General features: G+C 41.3%; 1 protein-coding gene across 1 annotated transcript in view; it reads left to right on the top strand.

Annotated features, from left to right (window-relative positions):
• The window catches only part of MYO1G (myosin IG), a 793,301-nt gene that overhangs the window by 108,948 nt on the left and 667,795 nt on the right, over positions 1-16,558 (top strand). The window contains exons 4-5 of the mRNA XM_053713702.1: positions 6,614-6,779; positions 7,088-7,141. Of these exons, the coding sequence (XP_053569677.1) occupies positions 6,614-6,779; positions 7,088-7,141 (220 nt within the window). The remainder of the gene's footprint in view (positions 1-6,613; positions 6,780-7,087; positions 7,142-16,558) is intronic.

Below are 16,558 nucleotides of genomic sequence, written 5' to 3'. Positions count from 1 at the left end.
GCCTGGTGGTACACTGTCACCGCTTATAGATGTAAATACTCTGATGATGCACTGTCACTGTCTATAGATGTAAATACTCTGATGATGCACTGTCACTGTCTATAGATGTAAATAGTCTGGTGGTGCACTGTCACTGTCTATAGATGTAAATAGTCTGGTGGTGCACTGTCACTGTCTATAGATGTAAATAGCCTGGTGGTACACTGTCACCTGTCTATAGATGTAAATAGTCTGGTGATGCACTGTCACTGTCTATAGATGTAAATAGTCTGGTGATGCACTGTCACTGTCTATAGATGTAAATAGCCTGGTGGTGCACTGTCACCTGTCTATAGATGTAAATAGTCTGGTGGTGCACTGTCACCTGTCTATAGATGTAAATAGTCTGGTGGTGCACTGTCGCTGTCTATAGATGTAATTAGTCTGGTGGTGCACTGTCACCTGTCTATCGATGTAAATTCAGTCACTATAGATGTAAATGCAGTCTATAGATGTAAGTGCAGTCACTATCTATAGATGTAAATAGTCTGGTGGTGCACTGTCACCGCCTATAGATGTAAATAGTCTGGGGGTGCACTGTCACTGTCTATAGATGTAAATAGTCTGGTGGTGCACTGTCGCTGTCTATAGATGTAAATAGTCTGGTGGTGCACTGTCACTGTCTATAGATGTAAATAGCCTGGTGATGCACTGTCACTGTCTATAGATGTAAATAGTCTGGTGGTGCAGTGTCGCTGTCTATAGATGTAAATCGTCTGGTGGTGCACTGTCGCTGTCTATAGATGTAAATAGTCTGGTGGTGCACTGTCACTGTCTATAGATGTAAATAGCCTGGTGATGCACTGTCACTGTCTATAGATGTAAATAGTCTGGTGGTGCACTGTCACTGTCTATAGATGTAAATAGTCTGGTGGTGCACTGTCGCTGTCTATAGATGTAAATAGTCTGGTGGTGCACTGTCACTTCTCTATAGATGTAAATAGTCTGGTGATGCATTGTCACTGTCTATAGATGTAACTAGTCTGGTGGTGCACTGTCACTCTCTATAGATGTAAATAGTCTGATGATGCACTGTCACCGCCTATAGATGTAAATAGTCTGGTGATGCACTGTCACTGTCTATAGATGTAAATAGCCTGGTGGTACACTGTCACCTGTCTATAGATGTAAATACTCTGATGATGCACTGTCACTGTCTATAGATGTAACTAGTCTGGTGGTGCACTGTCACTGTCTATAGATGTAAATAGTCTGATGATGCACTGTCACCGCCTATAGATGTAAATAGTCTGGTGATGCACTGTCACTGTCTATAGATGTAAATAGCCTGGTGGTACACTGTCACCTTGTTACAAACTGCTAATTGTAACTGTCCCTTTAAATGGAAAATTGCCCTGCTTCCCTGGATTTTGGAGAAGCCTATTTGCCAGCCTCCTTCCACATGACTATGGCCCCTGGAAGATTGTGCCCCTGAAAACATATTGACTTTTGTTGGGTGTGTATGGCCCTTTAAGAACCGTCTGGGGACATATTGTGACTTTGGTGAACAATGCCCCTTTAAGACTATGTCCCCAGACCTGTGAAATGACTTGTCCCTGGCTTTCTCCCACTTGGTTCAGTTTCATTGTGTGCCATTAAGTTCTATGTGACAGACCCTTCGGTCAGAACTACAGAGATAACTTTGTTCAGCTTCAAGAAGCATTCTAAATACAAGTTTGCTGGGATAAGCTCTAATTAAGTTTAGTGATAAACTTTCCCATTGTCTAATCAGACTTTTAGTAGTGATAAGGTGGACTGCATTGTTTTATTGTGTGTAAAATGTTATCTGCTGAAGTAATGTTGTGGCCTGTCAAAGGGAGTGTCTCTCTATCTAATATCAAATGTGTGATGGGGGATTTTATGCCTCCCCCTGAGAGTGTCCTGTTTGATGTAACCTCAATAAAAAAGCAGGCTGTGTGCCCCAGCACATCAGACCTATTTCTGACCCTCTAACTTGCAGCTTTGACTCATGTTTGTAGGGTACAGCTATCATCACTACAGGGATTGCTATGTTTTTCATACTCCCTTAGCTACAGGGATTGCTACAGAAGGAAGAGGTTCACCTACTGGAGCCTGGTCGTAGGTCCAGGGCACAGAACAGACGGCGAGATACCAGCCCAGCAGCGGTGGTTCGTGGAGTCTGCGTTACTTATGGTGGCTACGCAGCAGTTAGAGTGACTACGGTGCTGCTGCTCCTTTGGTGAGCGCTAGGAGCATCCTTTTCTATGGTCCAACTTCCAGCCAGCCTGGAGGCAACCATAACACACCTGTCTATAGATGTAAATACTCTGATGATGCACTGTCACTGTCTATAGATGTAAATAGTCTGGTGGTGCACTGTCACTGTCTATAGATGTAAATAGTCTGATGATGCACTGTCACCGCCTATAGATGTAAATAGTCTGGTGGTGCACTGTCACTGTCTATAGATGTAAATAGTCTGATGATGCACTGTCACTGTCTATAGATGTAAATAGTTTGGTGGTGCACTGTCACTGTCTATAGATGTAAATAGTCTGGTGATGCACTGTCACTGTCTATAGATGTAAATAGCCTGGTGGTACACTGTCACCTGTCTATAGATGTAAATAGTCTGGTGATGCACTGTCACTTTCTATAGATGTAAATAGTCTGATGATGCACTGTCACTGTCTATAGATGTAAATAGTTTGGTGGTGCACTGTCACTGTCTATAGATGTAAATAGTCTGGTGATGCACTGTCACTGTCTATAGATGTAAATAGTCTGGTGGTACACTGTCACCTGTCTATAGATGTAAATAGTCTGGTGATGCACTGTCACTTTCTATAGATGTAAATAGTCTGGTGATGCACTGTCGCTGTCTATAGATGTAAATAGTCTGGTGATGCACTGTCACTGTCTATAGATGTAACTAGTCTGGTGGTGCACTGTCACTGTCTATAGATGTAAATAGTCTGGTGGTGCACTGTCACTGTCTATAGATGTAAATAGTCTGGTGGTGCACTGTCACTGTCTATAGATGTAAATAGTCTGGTGGTGCACTGTCACCGCCTATAGATGTAACTAGTCTGGTGGTGCACTGTCACCTGTCTATCGATGTAAATTCAGACACTATAGATGTAAATGCAGTCTATAGATGTAAGTGCAGTCACTGTCTATAGATGTAAATAGTCTGGTGGTGCACTGTCACTGTCTATAGATGTAAATAGTCTGGTGGTGCACTGTCACTGTCTATAGATGTAAATAGTCTGGGGGTGCATTGTCACTGTCTATAGATGTAAATAGTCTGGGGGTGCACTGTCACTGTCTATAGATGTAAATAGTCTGATGATGCACTGTCACTGTCTATATATGTAAATAGTTTGGTGGTGCACTGTCACTGTCTATAGATGTAAATAGTCTGATAATGCACTGTCACTGTCTATATATGTAACTAGTCTGGTGGTGCACTGTCACTGTCTATATATGTAAATAGTCTGGTGGTGCACTGTCACTGTCTATAGATGTAAATAGTCTGATAATGCACTGTCACTGTCTATATATGTAAATAGTTTGGTGATGCACTGTCACTGTCTATAGATGTAAATACTCTGATGATGCACTGTCGCTGTCTATAGATGTAAATAGTGTGATGATGCAATGTCACTGTCTATATATGTAAATAGTTTGGTGATGCACTGTCACTGTCTATAGATGTAAATAGTTTGGTGGTGCACTGTCACTGTCTATAGATGTAAATAGTCTGATGATGCACTGTCACTGTCTATAGATGTAAATAGTCTGGTGGTGCACTGTCACTGTCTATAGATGTAAATAGTCTGATGATGCACTGTCACTGTCTATAGATGTAAATAGTCTGGTGGTGCACTGTCACTGTCTATAGATGTAAATAGTCTGGGGGTGCACTGTCACTGTCTATAGATGTAAATAATCTGGTGGTGCACTGTCACTGTCTATATATGTAAATAGTTTGGTGATGCACTGTCACTGTCTATAGATGTAAATAGTCTGGTGGTGCACTGTCACTGTCTATAGATGTAAATAGTCTGGTGATGCACTGTCACCGCCTATAGATGTAAATAGCCTGGTGGTGCACTATCACTGTCTATAGATGTAAATAGTCTGGTGATGCACTGTCACTGTCTGTAGATGTAAATAGCCTGGTGGTGCGCTGTCACCTGTCTATACATGTTAATGCAGTCACTATAGATGTAAATGCAGTCTATAGATGTAATTGCAGTCACTGTCTTTAGATGTAAATAGTCTGGTTGTGCACTGTCACTGTCTATAGATGTAAATAGTCTGGGGGTGCACTGTCACTGTCTATAGATGTAAATAGTCTGGGGGTGCACTGTCACTGTCTATAGATGTAAATAGTCTGGTGGTGCACTGTCACTGTCTATAGATGTAAATAGTCTGGTGGTACACTGTCACCTGTCTATAGATGTAAATAGTCTGGTGATGCACTGTCACTGTCTATAGATGTAAATAGGCTGATGATGCACTGTCACTGTCTATAGATGTAAATAGTCTGGTGGTGCACTGTCACTGTCTATAGATGTAAATACTCTGATGATGCACTGTCACTGTCTATAGATGTAAATACTCTGATGATGCACTGTCACTGTCTATAGATGTAAATAGTCTGGGGGTGCACTGTCACTGTCTATAGATGTAAATAGTCTGATGTTGCACTGTACCTGTGCATAGATGTAAATAGTCTGGTGATGCACTGTCACTGTCTATAGATGTAAATAGTCTGGTGGTGCACTGTCACTGTCTATAGATGTAAATAGTCTGGTGGTGCACTGTCACTGTCTATAGATATAAATAGTCTGGTGGTGCTCTGTCACTGTCTATAGATGTAAATCGTCTGGTGGTGCACTGTCACTGTCTATAGATGTAAATAGTCTGATGATGCAATGTCACTGTCTATAGATGTAAATTGTCTGGTGGTGCACTGTCACTGTCTATATAGTCTGGTGATGCACTGTCACTGTCTATATATGTAAATAGTCTGGTGATGCACTGTCACTGTCTATAGCTGTAAATAGTCTGGTGGTGCACTGTCACTGTCTATATATGTAAATAGTCTGGTGATGCACTGTCACTGTCTATAGCTGTAAATAGTCTGGTGGTGCACTGTCACTGTCTATAGATGTAAATAGTCTGGTGGTACACTGTCACCTGTCTATATATGTAAATAGTCTGGTGGTGCACTGTCACTGTCTATAAATGTAAATAGTCTGGTGGTGCACTGTCACTGTCTATAGATGTAAATAGCCTGGTGATGCACTGTCACTGTCTATAGCTGTAAATAGTCTGGTGGTGCACTGTCACTGTCTATAGATGTAAATAGTCTGGTGATGCACTGTCACTGTCTATATAGTCTGGTGATGCACTGTCACTGAAATAGCTGTAAATAGTCTGCTGGTGCACTGTCACTGTCTATAGATGTAAATAGTCTGGTGATGCACTGTCACTGTCTATATAGTCTGATGATGCAATGTCACTGTCTATAGATGTAAATAGTCTGGTGGTGCACTGTCACTGTCTATAGATGTAAATAGTCTGATGATGCACTGTCACTGTCTATAGATGTAAATTGTCTGGTAGTGCACTGTCACTGTCTATAGATTTAAATAGTCTGATGTTGCACTGTACCTGTGCATAGATGTAAATAGTCTGGTGGTGCACTGTCACCTGTCTATAGATGTAAATAGTCTGGTGGTGCACTGTCCCTGTCTATAGATGTAAATAGTCTGGTGGTGCACTGTCACTGTCTATAGATGTAAAAATCCTGGGTAAACCCCTTGACACTTTCTATAGATTTGATAAGGGCGCTTTGTCACCTATAGATTTAAAGGATCTAGTGATTCTTTGTCATGGATTTGGATCTCTTTGTCACCTTTTATAGATTTATGGGATTTGGGGTGAATTATAATCTACTTCAGTGATCTGAAGGGGCACTTTCACCATCTATAGATGTAAATGAAATTGGGGTGCCATGTAACATGTTATAGTTTTTAGTGATATTGGGGTTCACTTTCACTTTCTATAGATGTCAGTGACATTGGGGTTATATGTCACCTTCTATATATGTCAGGTATCTGGAGGTGAAATATCACCTTCTATAGATGTCAGTGATCTGGTGGTAAAATGTCACCTTCTATAGATATCAGTGATCTTTGATCTTGGGATGCTATATGACCTGTTATAGATACCAGATATATTGGGGTACACTGTTACCTTCTATATATGTCAATGAACTCGGGGTAATATGTAACCTTCTATAGATGTCTGTAATGTGCAGGTGCACTATCACCTACCATAGATGTCAGTGACCTTTAGATTTTTCACCGTCTATAGAGGTAAGTGGTGTAGAGGGGCACTTTCACCATCTATGGATCTAAGCTACCTGGGGGTACACTTTTACCTTCTATAAGGTAATGTTCTTGGGGTACTGTCTCCTGCTATAGATACCAGGAATATTGGGTTACACGGTCACCTTCTGTAGGCATCAGTGACCTTGGGTTGATATGTCACTTTCTATAAAATGTTGATGATAAACAACTTTGGATATCTGCTAAAGGGTGAAGAATGTGCTACTGAAGTCAAACTGCGTACTTGAAGCTTTTGGAAATGCCAAAACTAACCGTAATGACAACTCCAGCCGTTTTGGCAAGTATATGGACATTAATTTTGACTTCAAGGGTGACCCAACTGGAGGACACATCAACAACTACCTGCTAGAGAAGGTAAGTGGCCAAACATAAGTCATGTTTCTTTATAGAATTCTATTACAGACAATAATAAGGTTGTTCTTAACCAAAGTAAAATATCAACAATAATTATATGTAATTGTTTTTAGTAATTTTTTCAATTTCAATTTTATTATTTAAAATATAACGATGTACAAACCATTTAATTTATGCTTCAATCTCCTAATAATATATATTTTCCTGCTTGATTGTAGATTTTAAAATAAAGCAACCCCAACATAACAGAATAAAAGGAAATACAAAATTCTAAGCCTAAAGTGCTATTTGTTTTTTCATTTTTCTAGTCTCGTGTCCTCAAACAGCATCAAGGAGAGAGGAATTTTCACTCCTTCTACCAGGTAAGAAAATGCAATTATGGCATTGTATATAGGTGTGTTTCTGTGAGTGGGATATGTGTGTGTATTAGACTTGTGTATATGTGTGAACTATGTATGTGTGTGAGATAGTGTTTGCGTGTGTGAACCTACGTTTGTGTGTGTGAAAAAGTTTGTGTCTATGTGTGAACTATGTGTGTGTGTATGTGTGCGAAATAGTGTTTGAGGGTGTGAAATACATGTTTGTATATGTGCAAGATAGTCTGTGTGTATATGTGTGAACAACGTTTGTGTATGTGTGTGAGATATAGTGTTTATGTGTGTGAAATACATGTCTGTGTGATAGACTTTGTGTATATGTGTGAACTACATGTGCGTGTATGTATGTGAGATAGAGTTTTTGTGTATGTGAAATACATGTGTATGTATGTGTGAGAGATTTAGTGTGTATGTGTGTGGGATAGACTGGGTGTATGTGTGTATGTTTATGCACATGTATGTGTGTGCGTTTATATGTGTGTGGGTGTGAGACATCTGTGTTTGTGTGACCATTTTATGCATGTGCGAGACAACTATGTTTGTGTGTGTGACCCTATTTTGTGTGTGTGTGTATATGTGTGTGTATGAGACTGCTTTGTGTGCGTGTTTGTGTCTGAGCATGTATGTGTGTGTATGTATTTATGTCTGTATGTATGTATGTATATATGTGAGTGTGTATTTATGTGTATGTATGTATGTGTGTATGTGTGTGTATATATGTATGCGTTTGTGTGTATGTGTGTATGTATGTATGTATTTGTGTATGTGTGTGTGCGTGTGTGTATATGTGTGTGTGTATGTGTGTGTGTATGTGTATGTCTGTGTGTGTATGTGTGTGTATGTATGTATGTATGCGTGTGTATGTATCAGCTATGCTCTCCTCACTGGTTGCAGAAAAGAACGCTGTTCCTGTTGTTACATAGCCGGCCCCTGCTGCTAGTGGTGCAACTCCCCCTTTGTTATTGGAAGTATACCCGCGGATATTATTGCCTGACAAGTACGATGGTACTACCGACTGTAGGGGTTTTCTCAACCAGTGCAGACTACACTTCCGCAGTGATCCTCTCAACTTCCAGTCTCTTCAGTCAAAGGTCACTTTTATAATTTCTTTATTGAAAGATAAGGCCCTAGCCGGTGTCTCTCCCTTTTTGGAACAGAGTGCTCAACTCCTAAACGATGCTGATTCCTTCATTTCCGCATTATCTTCCGTATTTGGCATCTCTGGCTGCACTGCTGCTGCAGAGTACTCTTCCTTGGATCTCCGCCAGAGCAATAGATCTGTGGCACAATACACCATCAAGTTTCACATCTTGGCACATGAGACCAGATGGGATGGCAGTGCTCTCAAAGCGGTCTTCAGGAGAGGCCTGCATGAGCGTATCAAGGACGAGTTCACTTATCGTGATGTTCCATCTTCCTTGGATGACTTCATAACACTTTGTATCAGTCTGGATTCTCGCTTTCAGGAGAGACAAGCTGAGAGAGAGAGAGAACAAGCAGAATCCTTGCCTCTCGTCCTCCTACTTGTCCAGTCTCTAGACTATCCTCTACCACCTCAGTACCTCCAGTTACCTCTGAAGAGGAACCCATGGATCTCTATTCCTTAAGCCCTTTGAGCCTGAAAGACAGAGAAGAAGGAGGTTGAGACTGTGTTTCTATTGTGGTTCTAATTCACACCAACTCAAGAACTGTAATATACTGCCGGAAAAAGCCAACGCTTAGAGGATAAAAGTGGGGTACCTCTAAGCGTAGCCATTACTAAATCCCCTCACTCTTCTCGGATCCTGGTACCTTTTACCCTTACCTTTCTTCAGAATTCCGTCCACGCGCAAGTCTTAATTGATTCAGGGGAGCTGGAAATTTTCTGGATCACCGTTTCATGATTCATGCTGGGTTGCCTCTACTTCAGTAAAAACAATGTCTTAAAATAACTACTCTGGATGGCACTCCCCTTGGATCAGGTTTAATCCATTTTGAATCAGCAGCCCTAACCTTGACTGTGGGAGTGCTACATACCGAACAATTGCAGTTTGATGTCATTGATTCTCCTGCACAACCAGTTATTCTTGGTCTTCCTTGGTTACGCATTCACAATCCTCAGTTCGACTTGACTGAGGGACAGTTGGCCTCCTGGGGTAAATCCTGTTTCCACTCCTACCTGGCTAAGGTTACTCTGCTGCATCACGTCCCTATAGCCAGCCCCTTTTAATCTTCCCTCAGTATATGGAGAATTTACAGATGTTTTTGAAAAGAAAGTAGCTGATGTGTTGTCACCTTACCGTCCTTATGACTGCAAAATTGACCTGTTTCCTGGAGCCCCACTTCCTAAAGGGAGGACTTATCCGCTCTCCAAAGCTGAAGCCAAGGCCATGGAGGAAAACCTAAGCTAAAGGCTTTATTCACCCTTCCTCCTCTCCTGCCGGGGCTGGCTTCTTTTTTGTCAGTAAAAAGGATGGTGGTCTCAGACCCTGTATCAATTACAGAGCCCTAAACAACATTACTATTGTGACGGACCTCTCAGTACCCTCTCTGGGTATGTCCACCTGTTCAGCTTCCCTAACAGCTGGAAACACCAAAGCTTCAGAAAATTACCCAAAGAATAAGACAGGACCGATTTTGGAGTAAAAACAGAATGAATCTTTATTGAAAGGGACACACACATTTTATACACTTACAATCCCCCACCCTGAACAAACACTTCAAAGCTAGACTCGATATACAGAGATATAAAACAGTAGGAGGTACCAGCATTGGAATGTCTGTGCTGATTAGAAACTCCTGCAAGAAGTCTCTGAGTCTTGAAGGGGGACTGAAGCAGGCAATGCAGATTTGGTGCCTGAAAGTCTGGGCAAGTTTTATGGATAGGGAGAGGGGCATCCAGATGTGGTCTGGAAGAGACACAGAAAAATCCCTTCTGCCCAACATTCCTAAAAGTCCTATTACCCTCAGTTTATCACAATACTCCCCCCCCCCCGTTCCATAGTCTGGCAGACCCGGCTTGATCCACACGGGTCAGCTTGGGGATGTCCGGGAGTAAGGGACTATTATAGATCCGTTTGCCAGGAAAGGCCATCAGCATTCACATTTTGCTTTCCCGGCCAATATTGTACTGTAAAGTTGTAGGGCTGCAGGGCAAGGCTCCAGCGCAGTAAGCGCCCATTGTCCCTGGAAACTCGGTTGAGCCAAATGACGGGGTTGTGGTCAGTGAGCACCGTAAAAGATCTTCCATAAATATACGGTTGTAATTTCTTCAAGGCTCACACTACCGCCAAAACACTCCTTCTCTATGGCCGTATACCCTACTTCCCGGGGTAGCAGCTTGCGACTGATGTAGGCTACTGGGTGCTCACTGCCGTTTGCTCTGACCTGGCTCAGAACTGCTCCCAACCCAAAAGTAGAGGCATCTGTGTGGAAACAAAAACGTTTATTTAGGTCTGGAGCAGCAAGAATGGGTGCTGACTTTAGGGCATTTTTGAGGCATTAAAAGGCAGTTTCACACTCTGGTGAACCCAGGACCTGTCGAGGAAGGTCAGGGACAAATCTCCTGTAATACCCTGCCATTCCGAGGAAAGCCAAGACCTGGGTTTTCATCTGGGGAGTGGGCCACTGGGCGACAGCCTGAACCTTAGCAGGTTTGGGGCGCTGTCACCCACAGCCCACTCGATACCTGAGATACTGGACCTCAGACATCCCTATGCTACATTTATCCGGCTTTAAAGTCAGTCCTGCAGCTCTAATGCGGTCCAGTATGGTACCCAGGTGCAGCAAGTGTTCCTCCCAGGTATCGCTGTAGATCGCAATCTCATCCAGATATGCACAGGCATAGTCCTGGGGGCCATCGAGGAGTCGATCCACCATCCGCTGGAATGTCGCCAGAGCGTTCTTCATCCTAAACAGCATGACTGTAAACTGGTATAGGCCGAATGGGGTAATGAACACCGACTTCGGAATCGCTTCTGTGTCCAGCGGAATTTCCCAGTAACCCTTGCATAGGTCAAGGGTGTTTAGAAAGTTTTCCCGAGTGATGCGGTTTAGTAGTTCATCCACTCGGGGCATCGGTTACATGTCAGACGTGGTGCAGTCATTAAGTCTTCTGTAATCTACGCGGGTCAGTTCAGCAGTAAACTAGTCCTCTGGTCCAAGAGTATCTCCTGACGGAAACCCACCCTAGCAAAGATCTGTATCAGGGCATACGCCACTGTCTCTGCATGGATATTTTTCTGGGGGATTGCCTCCAGGTAGCGGGTAGCATAATCTACCACAGTTAAGATGTATCTCTTACCAGAGGGACTGGAGCGAAGCAGGGGTCCAATCAGGTCTACAGCAATCCTCAGATATTATCGGTAGGGGATACAGGGAAGCATTGGAGCGGTCACCCTTCTTGCCCACCCGCTGACAGGTATCGCAGGTCCTACAGTAGTGACTGATGTCCCCCGTGATCCCGGGCCAAAAAAACAGCTTTCAATGCCTCAGAAAAACAGCTGAGTAAGGCGATAGTGGGTCTTGGTCACTCCGAAGTGCCCGGCTAGGGGAATATCATGCCCAACGCTAAGCAGGTTATGCCGATATTGAAAGGGACACACACATGTTATACACTTACAATCCCCCACCCTGAACAAACATTTGCTAGAGCAGCAGTTTAAACAATAGGAATGTAAACAATAGGACATACAAACCCCCACCGCTGCCCACACACTTCAAAGCTAGACTAGATATACATTGATATAACAGCAGGAGGTCCCAGCATTGGAATGTCTGTGCTGATTGCAAACTCCTGCAACAAGTCTCTGATTTTTGAAGGGGGACTGAAGCAGGCAATGCAGATTTGGTGCCTGAAAGTCTGGGCAAGTTTTATGAATAGGGAGAGTGGCATCCAGATGTGGTCTGGAAGAGACACAGCAAAATCCCTTCCCCCCCAACATTCATAATAGTCCTATTACCCTCATTTTATCACAACTATCAAGAATCGTTATCCTATTCCTTTGATTACCGAACTATATGATTTGCTCCAAAATGCTCACTTCTTTACCAAGTTGGAGCTACGTGGAGCATACAATCTCATTTGTATCTTCCTGGGACATGAATGGAAGACTGCTTTCAACATGAGATCTGGGCATTAAGAATACGAATTATGAAATTTGGGCTGTGTAATGCCCCTGCTCTCTTCCAAGCATTTGTCAATGATGTCTTCCGTGAGGAAGGAATAATAAAAGGGGTGGAGGAATCTGCATGTATATTAAACCTGACCTTAAACCTACAATAAGGGAAGATATTTATGATACAAGTGACAATGTAGAGACCCTGTGGGTTGAAATAAAGAGTGGGGGGAAAAATCCTAAAAAAATATTACTAGGAACATGCTACAAGCCTCCCAACATTAGTGACCCAGAGGAAACTCAACTACTTATCCAAATAGGCAAGGCTGCTAATAACAGTGCTGTAATTATGGGAGATTTTAACTACCCTGATATAAACTGGGCCAATGAAACTAGTAATTCAGCTAAGGGGGATAGATTTTTAAATGTTCTCAGGGATAACTTCTTGTCACAATTAATAGAGGAGCCAACTAGGAGTAAAGCTATATTGGATTTAGTGCTATCAAACAATACAGATATAATATCAAACATAGAAGTTAAAGAACATTTGGGTAACAGTGATCATAACATGGTCACATTTGAAATCTCTTTTCATATGCAGTGTTTTAAAGGCTTAACTAAGACTTTTAATTTCAAGAAAGCAAAATTCAACGATTTAAGGAAATCATTAAATAATATAAATTGGGACAATGTATTTTCTAATAAAAATACAGAGGATAAATGGATAATATTTAAAAATTTGTTAAATAAATATACATATCAATACATACCATATGGTTATAAAAATAAAAATAAAAAAAATAAGCCGTTATGGCTAAATAAAAATGTGTTAAAAGAAATTAGGAAAAAACGTAGGGCATTTAAATTATTAAAAGAAAATAGTACAGACTCAGCATACAATATTTATAAGGAATGTAACAAAGCATGCAAAAAAGCAATCAAATTAGCCAAAATTGAAAATGAAAAATTAATTGCCAAGGATTCTAAGTCTAACCCTAAAAGGTTCTTTAAGTACATAAATAGCAAAAAATCTAAGAAGGATAATATAGGTACATTAAAATGCGTGGAGGATAGCATGATAAATAATGACAGGGAGAAGGCTGAGGTACTAAACCAGTTTTTTTCTTCAGTATACACAAGAGAGGAACCATTGAATGATACTTTGGAACAGAATAGAACATGCCAGTCCATACCACTAACTGGGTTTTGTTTAGAGGATATCAGGAAAAAAACTAAAAAATATTAAGGTAAATAAAACTCCAGGCCCAGATGGAATACACCCAAGGGTGTTAAGTGAACTTAGCACTGTTATAGACAAACCTTTACTCTTAATTTTTCAAGACTCATTATCCTCAGGCATGGTACCCCAGGATTGGCGTAAAGCTGATGTGGTGCCACTCTTCAAAAAGGGAAGCAGGGATGATCCAGGAAGCTATAGACCAGTTAGTCTGACATCAATAGTGGGGAAGATATTTGAAGGGATTATAAGGGATTATATTGATGAGCATATTCGTGTAAACAAGATTATGAGTTCTAATCAGCATGGCTTTAGGAGAAATAGATCATGTCAAACTAATCTAATTAGATTCTACGAGGAAGTAAGTAAAAATATAGATAAAGGGGAATCAGTTGATGTGATATACTTAGATTTTGCAAAGGCATTCGATACAGTGCCACATGAGAGATTAATGCACAAAATTAAGGGACTGGGAATAGCTGAAAATGTTAGCTCATGGATAAATAACTGGATAAAAGATAGGGAGCAACGAGTAGCAGTAAATGGATCATACTCAGATTGGACAAAGGTAATCAGTGGCGTCCCCCAGGGATCAGTACTGGGCCCTGTTCTTTTTAATATTTTTATAAATGACTTGGAGCAAGGATTAAATAGCGACATCTGTATTTTTGCAGATGATACTAAGTTAAGTAAGGTCATTAGGTCAGAGCAGGATGAACTCTCTTTGCAAAGGGATTTGCGAAAATTAGAACTATGGGCAAGTGAATGGAAAATGAGATTTAATACGGAAAAATGTAAGGTTCTACATTTTGGAAGTAAAAATAAGCAGGCTATGTATTTTTTAAATGGGACAAGACTTAGCCAAACACAGGAGGAAAGGGATTTGGGAGTAGTAATAGATAACAAGCTAAAAATGAGTGCACAATGCAGGGCAGCGGCTTCAAAGGCTAATAAGATACTAGCATGTATTAAAAGAGGCATTGATTCAAGGGAGGAAAGCATAATTCTGTCATTATATAAAGCCCTGGTAAGACCTCACCTTGAGTTTGGAGTGCAGTTCTGGGGACCGATTGCTAAAAAAGATATTGCAGAACTAGAAAAAGTTCAGAGAAGGGCCACAAAGCTAATAAGGGGATTGGAGAAATTAACCTATGAGGAGAGGCTAGCCAAACTGGGTCTGTTCTCTTTAGAAAAAAGGCGCTTGAGAGGTGACATGATTACTTTATATAAATATATTCAAGGCCCATATACAGAGATGGCAGAAGCTCTTTTTATTCCAAGAAAATTGGTTCTGACAAGAGGTCATAATTTAAGGTTGGAGGAAAGGAGATTTAATCTCCTGCAACGGAAACGTTTTTTCACTGTAAGAGCAATAAAATTGTGGAACTCATTACCAAAGGAGGTAGTGAATGCCAATACCATAGATACATTTAAAAATAGTCTGGATAAATTTCTGTATATAAACAAAATTCATGGATATGATTGCTAGTATTAAATGTGTCACATTTTAATGGGGTTATTTAAGCTTAACTGGAGCTTTTTGTAAGTATTTTAGATTTGTATAGGTTGAACTCGATGGACTTCAGTCTTTTTTCAACCTTATCTACTATGTTACTATGTTACCTCCTTAATCGCACTGTCATCGTCTATTTAGATGACATCCTCAGCAGGTACTTCTTCGCCTCAGAAATAATTCTCTGATAGCCAAACTGGAGAAATGTGAGTTTGATCAAGTTTAGATCCTGTTCCTTGGCTATGTCATCTCGAAGGAAGGTTTTGCCATGGATCCTACAAAGCAAACCGCAGTTCTGGAATGGCCTCAACCCACCTCATTAAAGCAACTACAGAGATTCCTGGGGTTCTCCAATTATTATTGCAAGTTTATAAAGAACTTCTCCCAAATCGTTGCTCCACTCACTAAGCTGACTAAACGAAACATAGACTGCAAGAATTGGCCTCCCGTGGCTGTGGATGATTTCTCTCATTTGAAAAAAGTATTTTTTTCTGCTCCTGTGCTCCGCCATCTTGATCCTGACCTGCAGCTCACTTAAGAGGTTGATGTATCCGAGATAGGAGCTGGTGCAGCCTTAACCCAAAGGGACCCTTTAACCTCAAAGTTGCACCCGGTAGCCTTTTTCTCCCATCAATTCCTGCAGAAAGGAAATACGATGTGGGCAATCATGAACTCTTAGCCATTGAGATGGCCCTGACTGAATGGCATCATTGGCTAGAGGGTACCCCATTCAGATTCTCACTGACCACAAGAATCTGACATACCTAGAGACTGCTCATCGACTCAATCCTCGACAGGCTAGGTGGGGCCTATTCTTTTCTTGTTTTAACTTTATAGTCTCTTACTTTCCTGGGACCAAGAATAAAAAAGCTGATGCCCTTTTCCGTCAGTTTCCTCAGTCTAGTGACTCCTCTGAAGCTCCTATTGAACACATCATCCCCCCTCCTGTGTGGTTGCTCAGCTAAACTCCTCTCTTCTTCAAAGACTGCAATGAGCCCAGACAAAATAAACCTTCTGAAGCCCCTGTGGCTCCTGAGATCCTTTATGTTCCTCCAAACCTTCGCTTTCCTGTATTATACTGGGCTCATGACAACAAGCTGTCAGGTCATCCTGGATTGACAATAACCTTTAAACTCTTTTTCCAACATGTGTGGTGGCCTACCATGAAGTCGGACTCTCAGGATTATGTCCAAGCTTGTCAGACTTGTGCTGTTAATAAGACACCCCATTCCCTACCACATGGCCTATTTCAACCATTGTCCATACCTAAACAACCATGGACACACATAGCTATGGAATTTGTTGTAGACCTTCCTCCTTCTGACCATCATACAGTCATATGGGTGGTGGTGGATCGGTTCTCCAAACTTGCTCATTTTGTATGTTTAACAAAGTTACCTACAGCACAAGAATTGTCTACTCTTTTTCTGTTACACGTAGTACGATTACATGGTATACCCATAAATATAGTCTCTGACAGAGGACCTCAATTTATTTCTACCTTTTAGAGAAGCTTTTGCAAATTTATTGGAACTACTGTTTCTTTATCCTCTAGT

This window comes from Bombina bombina, chromosome 5 (genome assembly GCF_027579735.1).
Source record: "Bombina bombina isolate aBomBom1 chromosome 5, aBomBom1.pri, whole genome shotgun sequence".
NCBI lineage: Eukaryota > Metazoa > Chordata > Amphibia > Anura > Bombinatoridae > Bombina > Bombina bombina.
This window is presented reverse-complemented; position numbering and strand designations above follow the sequence as displayed.